Raw genomic sequence first — 15,594 nt, 5'->3', positions numbered from 1 at the left:
CTAAACTGGGCTATATTCTCGATGCTGTTACAAAAAATCTTGCTGGTCAGTCTGGGCTTATCTCTTGAATGGAGGAGGTGTAAACATAGTTGTTTTGGAGCAATCCATCACGTGCATGGAGAAGCAGATGAATGAGGTAGAGAAGAGTGCCATCTGGTTTGCTGATGGCTTCCTGTCTCCAGAAAATCTTGGGTGCCCTTTGATCCTCTCTACAAAAGAAATCTGATCAATATCAAAGCGCCTGGTACAGTGCTGAAAAGAGCTAGCTTCTTCAAAGCCAAGAATGAGTTGAGTGAATAAGTATGTACATTTTCCACAACTTGCCAGGTGGGCATCTCAAGTGTAATGAGGACAGGATGGGATTCTAATTCACAAAGAAGTCTGTTCCTATTCATTTATGGTCCAAAGAAAGAGCTTGCTTACCCAATAATCCCTTACCAATAACATACGTTTATGTTCTAGGACAAAGACATTTATTTAACACATTCAGTATTTCACATTGTACAAACCCTTAGATTCTCTTTATTCACTGGTCCATTTCTACAACAAATACATCCAAAACACTATATAATAAAATTATTTACAACATTTCCAAATGAGAAGATTCCTTTTGCCCCACTACTGCTATTCACACACAGTACTTCCACAGCACAATACATCATTAGAAGATCTAAAAATGCTCACCCTGTACTCTAGGCTGCTTAGGAAATGTGAAAACTATTAACATAATCACATTAGCTCCTCTCAATACATGGCAACATTTTAGAAACCTTGAACTTCATCTTGCAACACCAAAAGGGTTCAACAACTCTGCTTTCCCCATTGCACTTTATGAAACAGGTTGCAGGGACCAGGAAAAGGACCACATTATTAAAATAACTAACTGTACAGAAATGGATTTTAAAAAGTCACAGCTCAAAATCGCTTTTTGTAAAATTCACACACATTTACAAATATCAAGTCGTCATCCAGCTTGTTTACTTGGATTTTCTTCGCTTGGATTGCACCGCACTGGTTATGTCTGTGGGGAAAAAGGAAGGATATATTCAGCTGAGGCAATTCTTTATAGCAGTGCCTTTTAGGCAGTCCACAGGAACCAGGGCTGACCTAGGTGGAGCCCTACTGGACCCTGAATCAGTCTAAGGTCCTCAAAAGGGGCACTCAGTGTGAAGAGGGTCTCAGACTTCTCGGCCCTGTAAACTAGGGCCTGGTGATTGGGGAAATGTTATACAGGTAGTGGAAGGTGAAGCAAACATACATGGAAAAGGTGCCAGGATGGGGAGAGCTGCTTTAGCTGGGCAATTAACCCCACAATCTCCATCACCTGTTTCCATCACCCAATGAAATGATGGATAGACTGACAGTGCTTTTGGTGAGAAATCAATGAGTGATGTTACAAGCAAGTGAGTGAATTGTGCCACAAAAAAAAACAGCCTCTGGATCCCTTCTGGAGCCAAGCCATTGTTCTGCAGTGAGGAACTCTTTTTGCCATGCCATAGTCAAAGTCTCTAAATAACATGACTATGACCGTTGGTCAGCAAGTGTCTACCATGGCCTAGCCAGGTATTATCAAGGCTGTGGATATACCTGTGTATGTATGGAAGGCATGGAAGCAATTCAGAGCAAGCCACAGCCTGCTCTGAGCCCAGGTGAGCCTGAAGCCTTCATGGAAGAGGTGGGAACTGAGTGGTTTATATCAGTGACAGGGTGACAGTAACATAAAAGGGAAGGAGTGTGTTTAAATTCTTTTAATTCCTCTTGTTTTATTCATGTCTTCAACCAACCAACTTAATCTTATCCCATATTTAAACTCAAACTCAAAATATAAACTCTCTCAAAAAGTTTTTCAACACAAAAGTCTTCTACAGCAAAGTACAATGAATAGCCTGAAGCTCCCCAACAATAAACATTTCTTTAAAATCTCATATTGATCTTAAAAATTCACCCTCATTCTTCATGCTGCTCCGTAATAGATATTTTGGATTTAAAATGAAAAAAAATGTTTTAGAATTACTTCCCATCAAGGACAAAAAAATGTTTTCTATTTAATCCATTAATGTTTAAGATGAATCCAACTTATCCGTTTCTAGAAACTAGGCTGAACTCTCTGATGCTGCATGTTAGGTTCAGTATTCAAGCAATTTTTCTTCTCTCTTTTGTATTGTATCATATTTTGAGAACCCAGACTCAAAATGTAGAGCAAAAAGCAAAAATTTTACTACTCTGTTAGCTAAGTAACTGCTAAGAAGTGAAACCTAGATGACTTTCCAAGAGGTGGCCTGTACAGTGTTTTTAGGCTTCTACTGGTGGAAATTTCAATATATACGTCTTACTGGGAGATTATGATGCTTGTGCCAGGTGGTAGAATCAGTTTCTCTGATTTACTCATTAGTCTTTTGCTAATCAGAGGACAGTAAATCTGACAGGATGTTGACAATGGTGTTATTTTAATTCCATGTAAATAAACGGAGTCTCACGTAGCGCACAGCTCCCCATAATCAACCCTTTATGTCCAACTCTCAAGCTTCATTTTCACTGTAGCAAATTTGTCATTTGCAGTAAAAACATACAGGGTTTTGTCTTGACTGAGTGTTCATCCTTAGAAAAATGTCTGTTAATTAGGTCAACTTTGGGAGCTTCTCCTTTGTTGTGATATGAACGATCAAGTGGTGTGTCTGAGAAACACACGTGTGGCTGGGAAAAGTGGTTAGGAGTGGGGGAATAAACAACCTCAGGCTCCCCCCTCCATTCCTTCCTTGCTTGTTCCCATCTGTCACTGCTCTAAATCACCCAATCATCTGGCAGGCTGCCTCTGCTTCTGAGGATGGATCAATGAGTGAGGCCATGAGTAAACAAGTGATCTGTGCTAGAAACTGGAAAAAAAAAAGCCTTTTAGACACTAGGGTGAGCCGTGGCAGTGGTGGTGTAGGTTGGTGTAGTGGTGGTGTAGTGGTGGTGTAGGGTGGAGCTTTACCTTCTAAGGAATTTTTTAAATTGACCTTGACCTTGCTCACTTCATTACACTTTTTTTTAAAAATTTTTTTTTTATTTATTATTTATTTATTATGTTTATTTTTGGCTGTGTTGGGTCTTCGTTTCTGTGTGAGGGCTTTCTCCAGTTGCGGCGAGTGGGGGCCACTCTTCATCGCGGTGCGCGGGCCTCTCACTATCGCGGCCTCTCTTGTTGCGGAGCAGAGGCTCCAGACGCTCAGGCTCAGTAGTTGTGGCTCACGGGCCCAGTTGCTCCGCGGCATGTGGGATCTTCCCAGACCAGGGCTCGAACCCGTGTCCCCTGCATTGGCAGGCAGATTCTCAACCACTGCGCCACCAGGGAAGCCCCTTCATTACACTTTTTACTGTTCTCCTTCTAGGCAAGATTTCTACTTAATTGTAAAAAAATTCTGGAAATTTCCTTTCAAAATTTGTATGGCTGGTTTCTAAATGATGCTACAAGAGTGCAGTTTCAGGTAGTTACTGTTTAGGGTTTTGCCTCATTCACTTGTACTGTAACGATGTATATAATTTGGTTGGTATTTCACTATTTAATTTTTAAGAAGCCTATTTTATTAGTGTTTTATATGAAAAAAAAATACTGCAGAAGTTAAACCTGTGTTGTATTTTTTCTGAGATGTTTTGTTTTAAGGTAACAGACTACTGAGATACTTTTTGCTCAGTTTTTATATGTCTGTTAATTAGGCATAATTAATGTAATACATCTAATTATGTAATACATCTAATTATGATGTAATACATCTAATTATGATGTAATTATAATTACATCATAATTAGATGTATCTAATTATGCTTATTCTACAATAATAACACTTACGTTTTAAGTATATTTGTATACTCTGTGTTTTTGTAGGTTGTTGCTTCTCAAGTCACTAGCTGTGGATAGGATAGAGCTATCACCCCACTTTGCTGTCAGAGGCATCTTAGGGCACCCCAGGGACACCCACAGCTGCTGCTGCTTACAGGTTGCTCTGAACTTCCCTCTTATTAGCATATTTTCCCAGGTTTCAAACTTGTACATTGAACTTCATGTTTTTAACTACTGATCCTTTCTCCCAGTTGAAAATATAACATAAAACTACTATAAACAGAAGACTAAAGAATATCAAGGGAAACTAGAAAAATCATTTCTGTGTTAATGGGGAACTCAACATATCAGGAAGCAGAACTACTCATTTGCCTATTTATAAAAAACACATCTGATCAAGTGCAATTTTAAAAAGAAGTTCACTGATTTGTGGGAGCCAATTTTTGTGTCTGTAATTAAAAGTGGCAGGGCAGTGGGGGTCGGTGGGGGGAACCAAACCAACCAAAAACAAAACAACAGATTAGAGAGTGACCTATCAAGCAAGTGGGCCTCCCTGGACTTGCCCAGAAATCATCCATCCCACCTGCTCCAATCTGGTAGTCTAACTAGGCCTTGGCTAGCATGACATAAGCAAACTCTGTTCTCAGAGCAGAAGAATGATTAGTGTTACTGGTTCTCAACAATACAAAAAGTACCAATACTTCTCATTATAAACTGCTCATAATATTTCTCAGCTTTCTCATGAAAAACGCAGACTGTTTCTGATTTTGTTTGTGCATATATGACCAAAATCTTATGAGTACGAAAAGGCAAAACCCTCTTTTCCCTTCAAAACTTTAAGTACTGATGCTGCAGGAAGATGTTCCAGGTACCCAGCACTATATATGTCTACAAGTTTGAGACACATACATTTCATTTATTTATCTATTTATTTATTTATTTATTGGCTGCATTGGGTCTTCGTTGCTGCAAGCGGGCTTTCTCTAGTTGTGGTGAGCGGGGGCTACTCTTCGTTGCAGTGCGCGGGCTTCTCATTGTGGTGGCTTCTCTTGTTGCGGAGCACGGGCTCTGGCACGTGGGTTTCAGTAGTTGCGGCACGTGGGCTCAGTAGTTGTGGCACGTGGGCTCAGTAGTTGCGGCGCATGGGCTCTAGGGCACGTAGGCTTCAGTAGTTGTGGCTTGCAGGCTCTAGAGCGCAGGCTCGGTAGTTGTGGTGCGTGGGCTTAGTTGCTCTGCAGTATGTGGGATCTTCCCGGAGCAGGGATCAAACCCGTGTCCCCTGCATTGGCAGGCAGATTCTTAACCACTGCACCACCAGGGAAGTCCTGAGACACATAAATTTTAGAAGCCAGCTTGATGTTTTATGACACTCCCTTTAATTTGGATCCAAAAGCTCTAACGCTTAAAAATCAAGAGCTACAGCATTCATTTCTGATTTAAAAAGTAACTTACCCTAGAACAGTTAAAGACTGATAGACTCAGGGCTTGAGGCTGATGTGGAGATCTAGATATGACTGTGATTCCCGGGGTCTGGCCAGAACCCTGACATCCTCTAGGAAACACTTACCCAGGATCCCTCCATGTAATATCACAAAGCCTGCGAGTCATTATGGCCTCTTCTAAGCCAGCTGCTAAGTCTCAAAGCATGGATGGGGCAGGCATTCCAACATGACTACCATCACCTTGGGACAATGTCCAGTTTAAGTGTACAGGCCTATACACCCCACCCCCCTTCTAAAACAGGTTCCAGCTTTCCATCTTTTCTTGGCTGGCACTTATCTACAGAGTGGCTCTAATTTGGGCATCTCTTAACTGTCCCAGCTGCTAGATTAATTCTTTCTGGTGCACTGTAAATGACACCTTTAGTATCCTGAGGCTCTGGGCTCAAGTCAGATTCCCCAAAAGCTGGTGTATGACATCTCTAAAGGTCAGCACTTTTTCCCCTGCTTTAAAGATAACTACATACCATATTCTAAAGCCTAGAACACCTTGATCCTTTAGGAAAAAGAATACATAGAATTGAGGGGAAGCAGATTTTCTCATAGAACTCCAGGAATCTTCCATTTTATGCTTCCTTCCAAACAGGTTTTTGCCTAGGAGATGATTCCCAGGGAGGGAGAAGAAAGTTGTTGGTTCCACTTCTACATCCAAAGTGGGGATACCTAAAGAGGACCCTGGCTATGTTGTACATGGTATGTATGGAGAGGAAAGAAGGCCCCTCCCATCCTCTCCCCTCTCTGGCACGCTGAGGTAAGGTGACTTCTACATCTCTTCTTTAACTGTGCGTGATCTGCAGACCTGTGGCCTCCTCCCAGGAGCTCTTGTGAGGCATTATGAAATTCCTACCCAGAAACATGACCTATCAACAATAGCTGAGTTCGCAGCTCAGTGTCTGGTGTTGGTGCACCACAACCTGCCCTGGTCTTCAGGCTGGTATCCTAATGGTACGTGACTGTTTCGTAGCAGCCCTGCTGATATCAGGCACTTGGCCAGGATGCCAGCTCTTGCCTAACCTAAGCTACTCAAGCTCAGCGCATTTCCTGAGAGGATGATACCCTCCCTCAGATCTGGGCCTTTGCACATGCTATACCTTTTGCCTGGATAATGCTTCCTCATTCTTCAGGTCTCAGCTTAAACATCATTTTCTCCAGAAAGCCTTCAATGACTTGACAGGGGAACAAAGCATCCCGGCTATTGGGTTGGCCAAAAAGTTCCTTCGGTTTTTAAGTAAAAATAAAAGACACATTTTTCATTTTCACGAAGAACTTTATTGAACAACGTATTCACCGTTTTGTTCCACTAACTTCTGCCATTTTTCAGGCAACTTCATAATTCCATCTTCTCAAAACTTTTTATCTTTTTGAGCAAGGAACTGTTGTTCCAGGTGCCTTTTACAGTATTCCAGGGAATTGAAATTTTTTTCCATTAAGAGAACTTTGTAAAGACAGAAATAAATGGAAATCCAAAGGTGCAATGTCTGGTGAATATGGCGGATGAATCAGAACTTCCCAGCCAAGCTGTAACAGTTTTTGCCTGGTCGTCAAAGAAACATGAGGTCTTGCGTTATCCTGATGGAAGACTATGCGTTTTCTGTTGCCTAATTCCGGATGCTTTTCATCAAGTGCTGCTTTCAGTTGGTCTAACTGGGAGCAGTACTTGTTGGAATTAATCGTTTGGTTTTCTGGAAGGAGCTCTTAATAGAGGACTCCTTTCCAACCCCACCATATACACAACATCACCTTCTTTGGATGAAGACCGGCCTCTGGTGTGGTCGGTGGTGGTTCATTTCGCTTGCCCCACAATCTCTTCTGTTCCACATTATTGAACAGTATCCACTTTTCATTGTCCATCACAATTTGTTTCAAAAACAGAACTTTTTTGTTAAGTATCAGTAGAGAATCGCATGTGGAAATATGGTCAAGAAGGTTTTTATTGGTCAACTTAATGTGGAACCCAAAAATCAAAGTGATGAACATAACCAAGCTGGTGCAAATGATTTTCAGCGCGTGATTTGGATATTTTGAGTATGTTGGCTATCTCCTGCATGGTATAACATTGATTGTTCTCAGTTAACATCTCGATTTGATCGCTATCAACTTCAGCTGGTCTACCTGACCGTGGAGCATCGTCCATTGAGAAATCTCCAGCATGAAACTTCGCAAACCACTTTTGACACGTTTGATCAGTCACAGCACCTTCTCCATACACTGCATGAATCTTTTCTTGTGTTTCAGTTGTGTTTTTACCTTTCTTGAAATAATAAAGCATAATATGCCGAAAGTGTTGCTTTTTTTCTTCCATCTTCAATATTAAAGTGGCTACACAAAAATTCACCAATTTTGGTAAGTTTTTTTTTAAATGCACGCTGATATGACAGCTGTCACAATAAAATCTAACAAAATTGTTTCGAATGAAGTTAAAGACAACTAAATGCTACTAGAGCCATTTTATGGACAACACTGAACAAACTTTTTGGCCAACCCAATATATGTCCCTATAGTACCATATAACTTTGCTATCATAAAAACGTATCATATTAAAGTCTTTCTGGCTAGCATATAATCGATGTGAGGAAGACAGAGACTCCATATGTTTTTTCACTATTATATACCTAGAGCCTGGCATGTAGTAAGTACTTAAATATATAGTTGATAGATATAGTTGATAGATAGTTATTAATTTAATAATTACTGATTGTACGTCTCTTGTATTAGGCACCACAGTAGGCACCAGGGATACAGTGGTGAGCAAAACCAGACATCTCCTGCCCTAACAGAGTATGTATATTAATTACCTACCACATAAATGGACATAAAGTTACAACTGTGGTGTTATGAAGGAGAAGAACATGGTGCTATGATTCCTCATAGCAGTGACAACTGAGCTAAGATAAGTAGGAAGAGTGGGAAGTTAATGAGGAGAAGAGAGGGAAGGTAGACGAATACTCCCTACAATAGGTGTCACATATACCCAGGCTTGTGATGAGAGGATGGCATGTCCGAGTTGCTAAGGGAAGTCAAATGAGGCTGGGAGAGGTTGACGGGCCAGACCAGATAGGACCTTGTGGTCTATGTTGATGCTTTTAGACTTTAATCCTAATTATAATGGTAAACCATTGAAGGGTTTTAAGCTAGGGTAGCAGTGAAGATGGGGAAAAGTGGATAAATTTGAATCATCTGAGATAAAACCAGCAGCTTTTTGTGATGGATGTGAAGGTGAAGGAGAGAGGTGTCAAGGAGGACATGCCTAATGGGCAGACAGATGGTAGTACAGGAACAACGGCAAAGGACCTGACATCAGGGGTGAAAAATCACAAGTCTGTTTTTAGACATGTTGAGTTTGCAGTCCTGTTAAGGATGTACGTGCAGTTGCCTAAGATCTCTAGAGGTCTGCACTAGAAAAAAAATTTATGAGTCATCTGTGAAAGGTTGTAACTAAAGAAGGGGGGCATGAATGAGATTAGTTAGGGAGAAAATAGAAGCTGAAGAGAAAAGGTGACTCAGGATTAAAGTTTGAGTAGACCAATATCTAATGTACGTGTACAGAGTCTGAGAAGGAACAGCCAGAGAAGTAGACAGAAAACTACTGAGAGTTCTGGGTCAGAGAAGCCAAGGGCAGAGTTCATCCAAAAAAGAGACAGCAGTCAATAGAGAAGAGAAAACTGGTTGTGTAAGATTCTCTGTGAGGTCAGAGAAGATGGGATCAAAGGCACAAGTGAAGGAATTGGCCTTGGACTTAAGGAGCGACAGTTGTTCTATTATAGTATGAGCAAAAGAGGACACTGGTAGATTTATGTCCTGGTAGTGAGAGTTGAGGGAGTTCTGTTTTCTCTTTGAAGAGGTGAGAGTCTCTGCTGAAAGAGAGGACATAAAATAGGAGCCAGAGGTTTAAAAAGAGTAGAGAGTAGGAAAAAGAGTTGACCACAAAAACATAGAAAGATGGTGGGGCCATACGGAGGACCTGGCTGAAGTGGTGATCATGAATCAATCTGCCCTGTTATGTTCTTGCTGCTCTTGTACACATGTAAACACACACACACACACACACACACACACACACACAGAGGGAGAAAACACAGTTAAATGAACTAACAAATAAAGGAAGGACCAAACAAGCAGCAGACGTCAAAGTAACTTGAAAATTTGAGGAATAGAAGCAAAGACGAAGGGCAAAGTCCTCTGCTGCTGTGGTAAGAACCCTATTCTTCTATTTGACTCAAATAGCCTCTGCAGCCCACTGCTAACCTTTAGTAGAGCTGGAGGCTGAAGCAGGCCGAGAGGATCGCTTACGATGTCCATTTTCCACACTTTCAGAAGCCACAGCTGGCTCTTCAGTTCGGGAGTTTCTTCGGCTTGGAGTTTTGGACTTTTCAGTTATCTCTTTGGGCTCACTGCTGACAGAGAGAAGCACAAAGTCCAAGGAGGTGAGAGAATCAAGTCACACAAAAAATAAAGATAACAGTTTCATTCACAAGGCAGGAGATTAAGAACTACATAATCATTCTGGGGAGACAATGTTCCACTCTGGGACAATAAGCACAATTACGCTGTAATATTACTGACAATTTAAAAGTGAGTCCAGCTTGTTACATTAGTAAAAATAAAATATTTAAGTATAATGCTGGTGAGATTGTGGAAAAACAGGTAAAACACATTAAGAACTTGGAACAAAAATCATCAAACTTCCTCACCCATTTTCCTAAGATAAGAATATTTCCCTTCAAAAATTAATAGTACCTAAAAATCTAGGAAATTAACAACATACACTGGCATTTACTATGAGCCTAGTAGAGTTAGATAATGGCATATTACAAGTCATATTATAGAATATACACGAGAATATATTCACAATACACTGCTGGGTATACTACTGATTGCTCCTACCTCAATCCCCTTTTTTTAGTATGTGAAGATTAAAAAATGGTAATATCCAGTATTATTGAGGGTACAGGGACAAAAACTCCTAATGGAGTATAAATTGTGCAACCCAATGATTCTCAGTAGGGGGCAATTTTGCCTCCTAGGAACATTCAACAATGTCTGGAGACATTTTTGATTGTCATGACTGGGAGGATATGCTACTGGCACCTTTTGGGTAGAGGCCAGGGATGACACTAAACATCCTATAATGCATAAAACGGCACCCTACCCCACACCCCACACAGAATTATCTCATCCAAACAGTCATAACGCTGAGGCTGAGACACACTGGTGTAATCCTCTGGCTCAGCAATTCCATTTCTAGGTGCCTAAGGAAACAAATCTTTTACAGAGCTAATTACACACAAGGATGACAAAGCATTTTATTCATATTAATGAAGATAGAAGACCTAAATGCTTAACAGTGATAGTACATTAGTTAAATAAACCATGGCACATCCAAATGGAGTCATGAAAAAAATCATGCTGTAGAAGGTTATTTAATGATAAAAACCGTCCATAGTACATTATTGTGGGGAAAAAAACAGCTACCAACATTATGAATAGTATACTCTCATTTTCATTATAATATATATTGAGTATATATGTAACCACATATGAATGAATGGGTGTGAGATATACATATGTGTATATATATGTGTATATAATACTATATATCTAATACATAATGTTAGATCTATAGATAAACACTATAGTATATATATATAAAACACTGGAGTGTTTTAACTCTATCTGTATATACTCTGTGAAGAGGACTAGAAGAACAACTAAAATATACACAGTGAATACTGCTGAGTTGTAGGAATATTGGCTAACTGGTAATTTTCTTCTTTGTAATTCTCTGATCTGAATTTCAAGTTATCCTCAGTAAACTTTTACTACTTTCATGGTTCAAAAAACTCATGTTAAAATCATTAAAAAAAAAGAGAGTTGATTAAATTTACTTGTAAGACATGGAATGGAAACAAAAGTAATGCAATAAAAACAAAACAAAAAACTGGTCAAAGGGGTGCCTCTTCTGGGAAGTCTTCCATGACCTCATTCCCCAAGTGGAGTTGTCTCTTTTGTCTTTTGGGTTCACAGTCTGTCTGGCATTCTAGAGCACCTATCAGGCTGTACAGCATGTTTTTAGTGTCTTGTGTCTTCCAATACATTGTAAGCTTCTTAACCATGGCCTGATTGTCAACTATCCCTACCCCTCCATCATTTACTCCTGACAGAGGACCCTTTGTTAGTGGCACTATGCCTGGGAATTTGGCCACACTGTTCATTACCCTAGTTTTACATCTAACAACTGTCCCACACAAGCCAAGGCAAGTCAAGGAGAAGTGAGACTGGAGCTGGGGTAGAATTGCAAGTCAGGGGGATTTACACATCCTTTTAGAGGTGGTAAGGATGGCTTTCTGGCTAGGAGCCCAGAAAATGGTCAAAGCCTCTGAGGAAGAAGATTCCTAATGGAGTTACCTCTTTCTCCCGGCAAAACAAAAGCCTCAACAATACTGTCCTGGTGTTTATATGGTCAATGATCAGGTAACTTGGGGAACAAACACCCACAAGGTATTTTTGGTCTGATTATCTCTTCTTTCTCTAGCCACATAGTTGGTGTATACTTTGAGATATGCAAATGAATTCAAACGTAAGCCCAATCCAAATAAAACTAGACAGGTAATAGGAATAGCAATGAATTTGGAGCCAGAAGAACAGGGGTCAAGTCTTACCTATGCATTTATTGGCCACGATATTTAACTTTCTCTATGTTTCAGATTCTTGATCTATAAATTCCCATCTTGTCTGCTATAATACATTAAGTGTGAGAGCACTGGAGGCAGAAGGCCTGGGTCTGAATCTCAGCTTCACCATTTACTGAATCTGTGGCTTTGGGCAATTTAGTTAACCTCTCTGAGCTTTAGGTTCCTTATCTGTAAGACAGAATTTCCTTTCCTAATAGATACCATGAAAATTAAATGAGATAATACATCTAGGGAGCCTTTAGCCCAACATATGGCATGGAACAGCATTCAAATAAATGTTGGCTATTATAACCACCTCACAGGGTTGATATGATAATTAAATGAGAAAATGACTGTGAAGCGGTATTACAACCTAAGTTGATGTACAAGTATGATAAATTCTTTAAAATGTTATCTACTACATTCCTACATTAAAAAAGGAATGACTTTTGTAATACGATAATACTTCTCTCCATGGGGCTAATGAGGTTGAAGCCACAGCTGTAATTCATTTTGTTAGGTTATGTGGGGTAGCACAGTATAAAAGAAAAAGCATGGGTTCTGCGCTCAGACCCCATCTCCCATTCTTTCTCTTGAGGATCAAACAGTTATACTTAGAAGGTGTTGCAAGGACTATTATTAATGACAATGATGGCGACAGCTCCTATATACTGAATGCTTGCTTACTATTTACTCACTATGCTGAGTGCTGAAAATGTTACATCATCCAGTTTTCAAAACAACCACAAAAGGCAGAAACTTAGCCATCAAGTTTTGTTAAAAGAAATGTTACCTCTGAGGGGTTGGTACTCATGACAGCTCCCTACTTCAGCAGGAAAAAAACTGGTACAAAGAGTGAAGGAAAAGGACAAGGTGAGGAAAGGTTTAAAGGTTGAGAAAGATGATACCTTTCAAAGAGGCTTATGCCATATTCATGCTAAGTCTGCAGAAGTGATCATCTTACCTTTGTCCAGAGACTATGGCAGCATTTGCCTCGAGTTCTGTTAAAGATACAAAGGACAGAAATGAGATGTAGGAGCTTCTGGTGTATATGTCCACAGAGAGAAGCTAGGTGCCTATGAGAATTCTGAATGCCTTGTTTAGGCTAACGGGTCTCCATGCGCAGCAGGATCCTCACCCTAACGTGGTACAGAGACAGAGCTGGCATGGACACAACTCAGTTGTCTGGGGCATAAGATACTTACTCAGTCTATTTTTATTTCTACTCCATACTGTGAAGTAATCCTGTTTGGATCAACGTAACTAAATTACATTGCCTGGTTCATATTTCATCGAGCTATAACTATTTTAGTAAAATAATCCTCTTCCTCTCATGTAGAAGAGATTGTTTTCAGTCTTAGAATATCTCTTCCCTCTTGACATATTTTTTTTTAAACAGTAATCTTCCAATATGTCTTAAATATCTATTATGGATGCATTCTCCTCCAAAGGAATTCCTGAGTTTTAGAGAGCAGGCTGCTTTACTCTGAGATATCACCTATACACCCCATTATGTTTCTCTCTTTCTCTACCTCTCAGCAATGCCCTCTAAAAAAGGAAAATCTCTGTCATTTGTCTAGCAGGGTTTTGCTTAAATGAGCATCCTATGGGTTTACCAGGCACTTCTTTATTAGCACCAGCAGGAAAACATCTTCTTCCTCCATTATATGCCTTTAGGTAGTTCCATCTTTTCCAAAAGACCATCCCTGATGCATCAGATAGCAGGCATCTCTCCTGCCTCTGGTCTCCCACAGTCCTTTCCCTGTCCCCCGTTTCAGGGAATTCAAGACCTCAAACTCAGTGTACATGTCTAACCTACCCTACTTATTACACAGTAACCGCCTTGAAGGCAGTGGAGTCAGAGTGCCTGGGTTATTTTGACCTCACTGCTTATTAGCCATGTGACCTTGGGCAAACTGCTTGACCTCTCTGTGCTCAATGTCTCATCTGAAAAATGGCGATAACCACTTTACCCACCTCAAAGTTAAAAAGATTAAATTAAATAACACATATAAAAAACTTAGTACAGCAGCACTTAGTAATAACTCAGTATTAGCTATTATTAGTATTGCTATGATGCTCACGTTGATGCAGCCTTCACGTAAGGAGGCTGTCCTACTCTGCCTTCAATGAAAGATGCTGGCAGAAGAGAATCCATGCTTCTCATTTGTTATTTAGCTTCCCATATCTAACCCATAAAACCTGGAACCCCCTCCACAAGAAATAGATACCAACTCACTGAGTCTCTGCTGCCTTGTTGGCTCTGCTGGAGCAAAGAAACTCAGGAAATGTGTGCTCAAAAATAAAAATGGCTCAAGTCAAAAGAGGTTTACTACAAAAAATTTTGGTTAGTTTGCTCTTCTGAAACAAAATTCAGTGCTTTTGACAATTTTAACACTATCACAGCTAATTCGTATAAGTGGAGATCAAAGGGGTTTTGGTGAAGGCAATTATCGGTCTAGGCAGTATTTTAAGGAGATTCATTTGAGCCAAACTTTTAAAAGGAACAAGATTCTTCAGCAAATTACTCTGAGAAGGACATATGATATGGTAAAGTCCATCTTCTGGAGAAAAGAGCTGGGGCAGGAGATGGAATTCCCTTCCCCTTTCTAGTTGCTCCTTTTCTCATCAAAAATGAGTTTTACTATCTAATTCCTTCTCTGAAGAATTTGTTCCATTTCTACCCTTCTCAGGTATCATGTGGGTAGTTGGCAGCAAATGAATCTGGGTGGCTAAAATGTTTTTTGCTCATCCATTTTTTCAGAGGCCTGGTTTTACCCAAAGAATGTACAACAGAAAGTCCTATCCATCATATAGGACATGGCACCATGAAGCAGGTTTTAAAATAATCACAACTTTTACCTTACTTTTTTAAAAAATATTTTTTATTTTATTTTATTTATTTTTAATTTTTTTTGGCCGTCCCGTGCAGCTTGTGGGATTTTAGTTCCCCGACCAGGGATTGAACCTGGGCCCTCGGCAGTGAGAGCACAGAGTCCTGACCACTGGACTGCCAGGGAATTCCCAACTTTTACCTTACTTTTACTGACTTAGATTCAAAATTAAACTTTTTTTTTTTTTTTAATTTTGTCAAGTGTGTGAACTGTATTGTCAGCGAGACTCTAACCTCCTTGTGGAAAGCAGTCATACTTCTTTTTTTGCGGGGGGGGGGGGTATCCCTCAATAACCTACAATGATGAAGAGCCAGGTAAGACTAAACTGTAACAAATCTATAATCTTTATGTGCTTTGGCAGTCTAATCTTGACGGCTGTTATTGCCATCAAGATCCTCATGCATTCAGAGCTGACCCAGCATTTCACAGTAGTTATTTGTCAGATTACCATGGGCTCCACCTTCCAGAAACACCATCCCTAGTGCTATTTACAATATATTGGTCATGGGAAGAAACTTAACGCCATCCAGACATGACTGAAATGACTCTGATTCCCTGGAGGAATGGCTACCTCACTGCAGCAGAGGTTTTCGGAACAAGCCTCCACTCCTGTCATGATAATGCAATTACTATCTTAATGCAGTAATGCCTCCCACCCCAGTGAGTTACCGTATGCCAATCAGTCAGCTGCCAGCTATGGGTGCCAGGGT

At 40.2% G+C, this 15,594-nt stretch overlaps 1 protein-coding gene across 11 annotated transcripts in view; it reads right to left on the bottom strand.

Moving 5' to 3' along the window:
• Positions 1 to 456: 456 nt before the first annotated feature.
• Positions 457 to 15,594, bottom strand: part of NCOA6 (nuclear receptor coactivator 6) — a 99,686-nt gene continuing 84,548 nt past the window's right edge. For 9 of the 11 annotated variants that reach the window (XM_036824376.1, XM_036824387.1, XM_036824381.1 and 6 more), the window contains 3 exons: positions 12,955 to 12,991; positions 9,565 to 9,713; positions 457 to 1,021 (listed from right to left, as the gene is read on the bottom strand). In XM_036824376.1, the coding sequence (XP_036680271.1) occupies positions 978 to 1,021; positions 9,565 to 9,713; positions 12,955 to 12,991 (230 nt within the window). In that variant the 3' untranslated portion in view covers positions 457 to 977. Of the gene's footprint in view, positions 1,022 to 9,564; positions 9,714 to 12,783; positions 12,834 to 12,954; positions 12,992 to 15,594 lie in introns of those variants that run through there. The other 2 variants (XM_036824380.1, XM_036824384.1) reach the window with 2 other exon arrangements.

The sequence above is a fragment of the Balaenoptera musculus genome, chromosome 15 (assembly GCF_009873245.2).
Source record: "Balaenoptera musculus isolate JJ_BM4_2016_0621 chromosome 15, mBalMus1.pri.v3, whole genome shotgun sequence".
NCBI lineage: Eukaryota > Metazoa > Chordata > Mammalia > Artiodactyla > Balaenopteridae > Balaenoptera > Balaenoptera musculus.
Note: the sequence above shows the minus strand (reverse complement) of the source record. Positions and strands in the feature narration are given on the sequence as shown.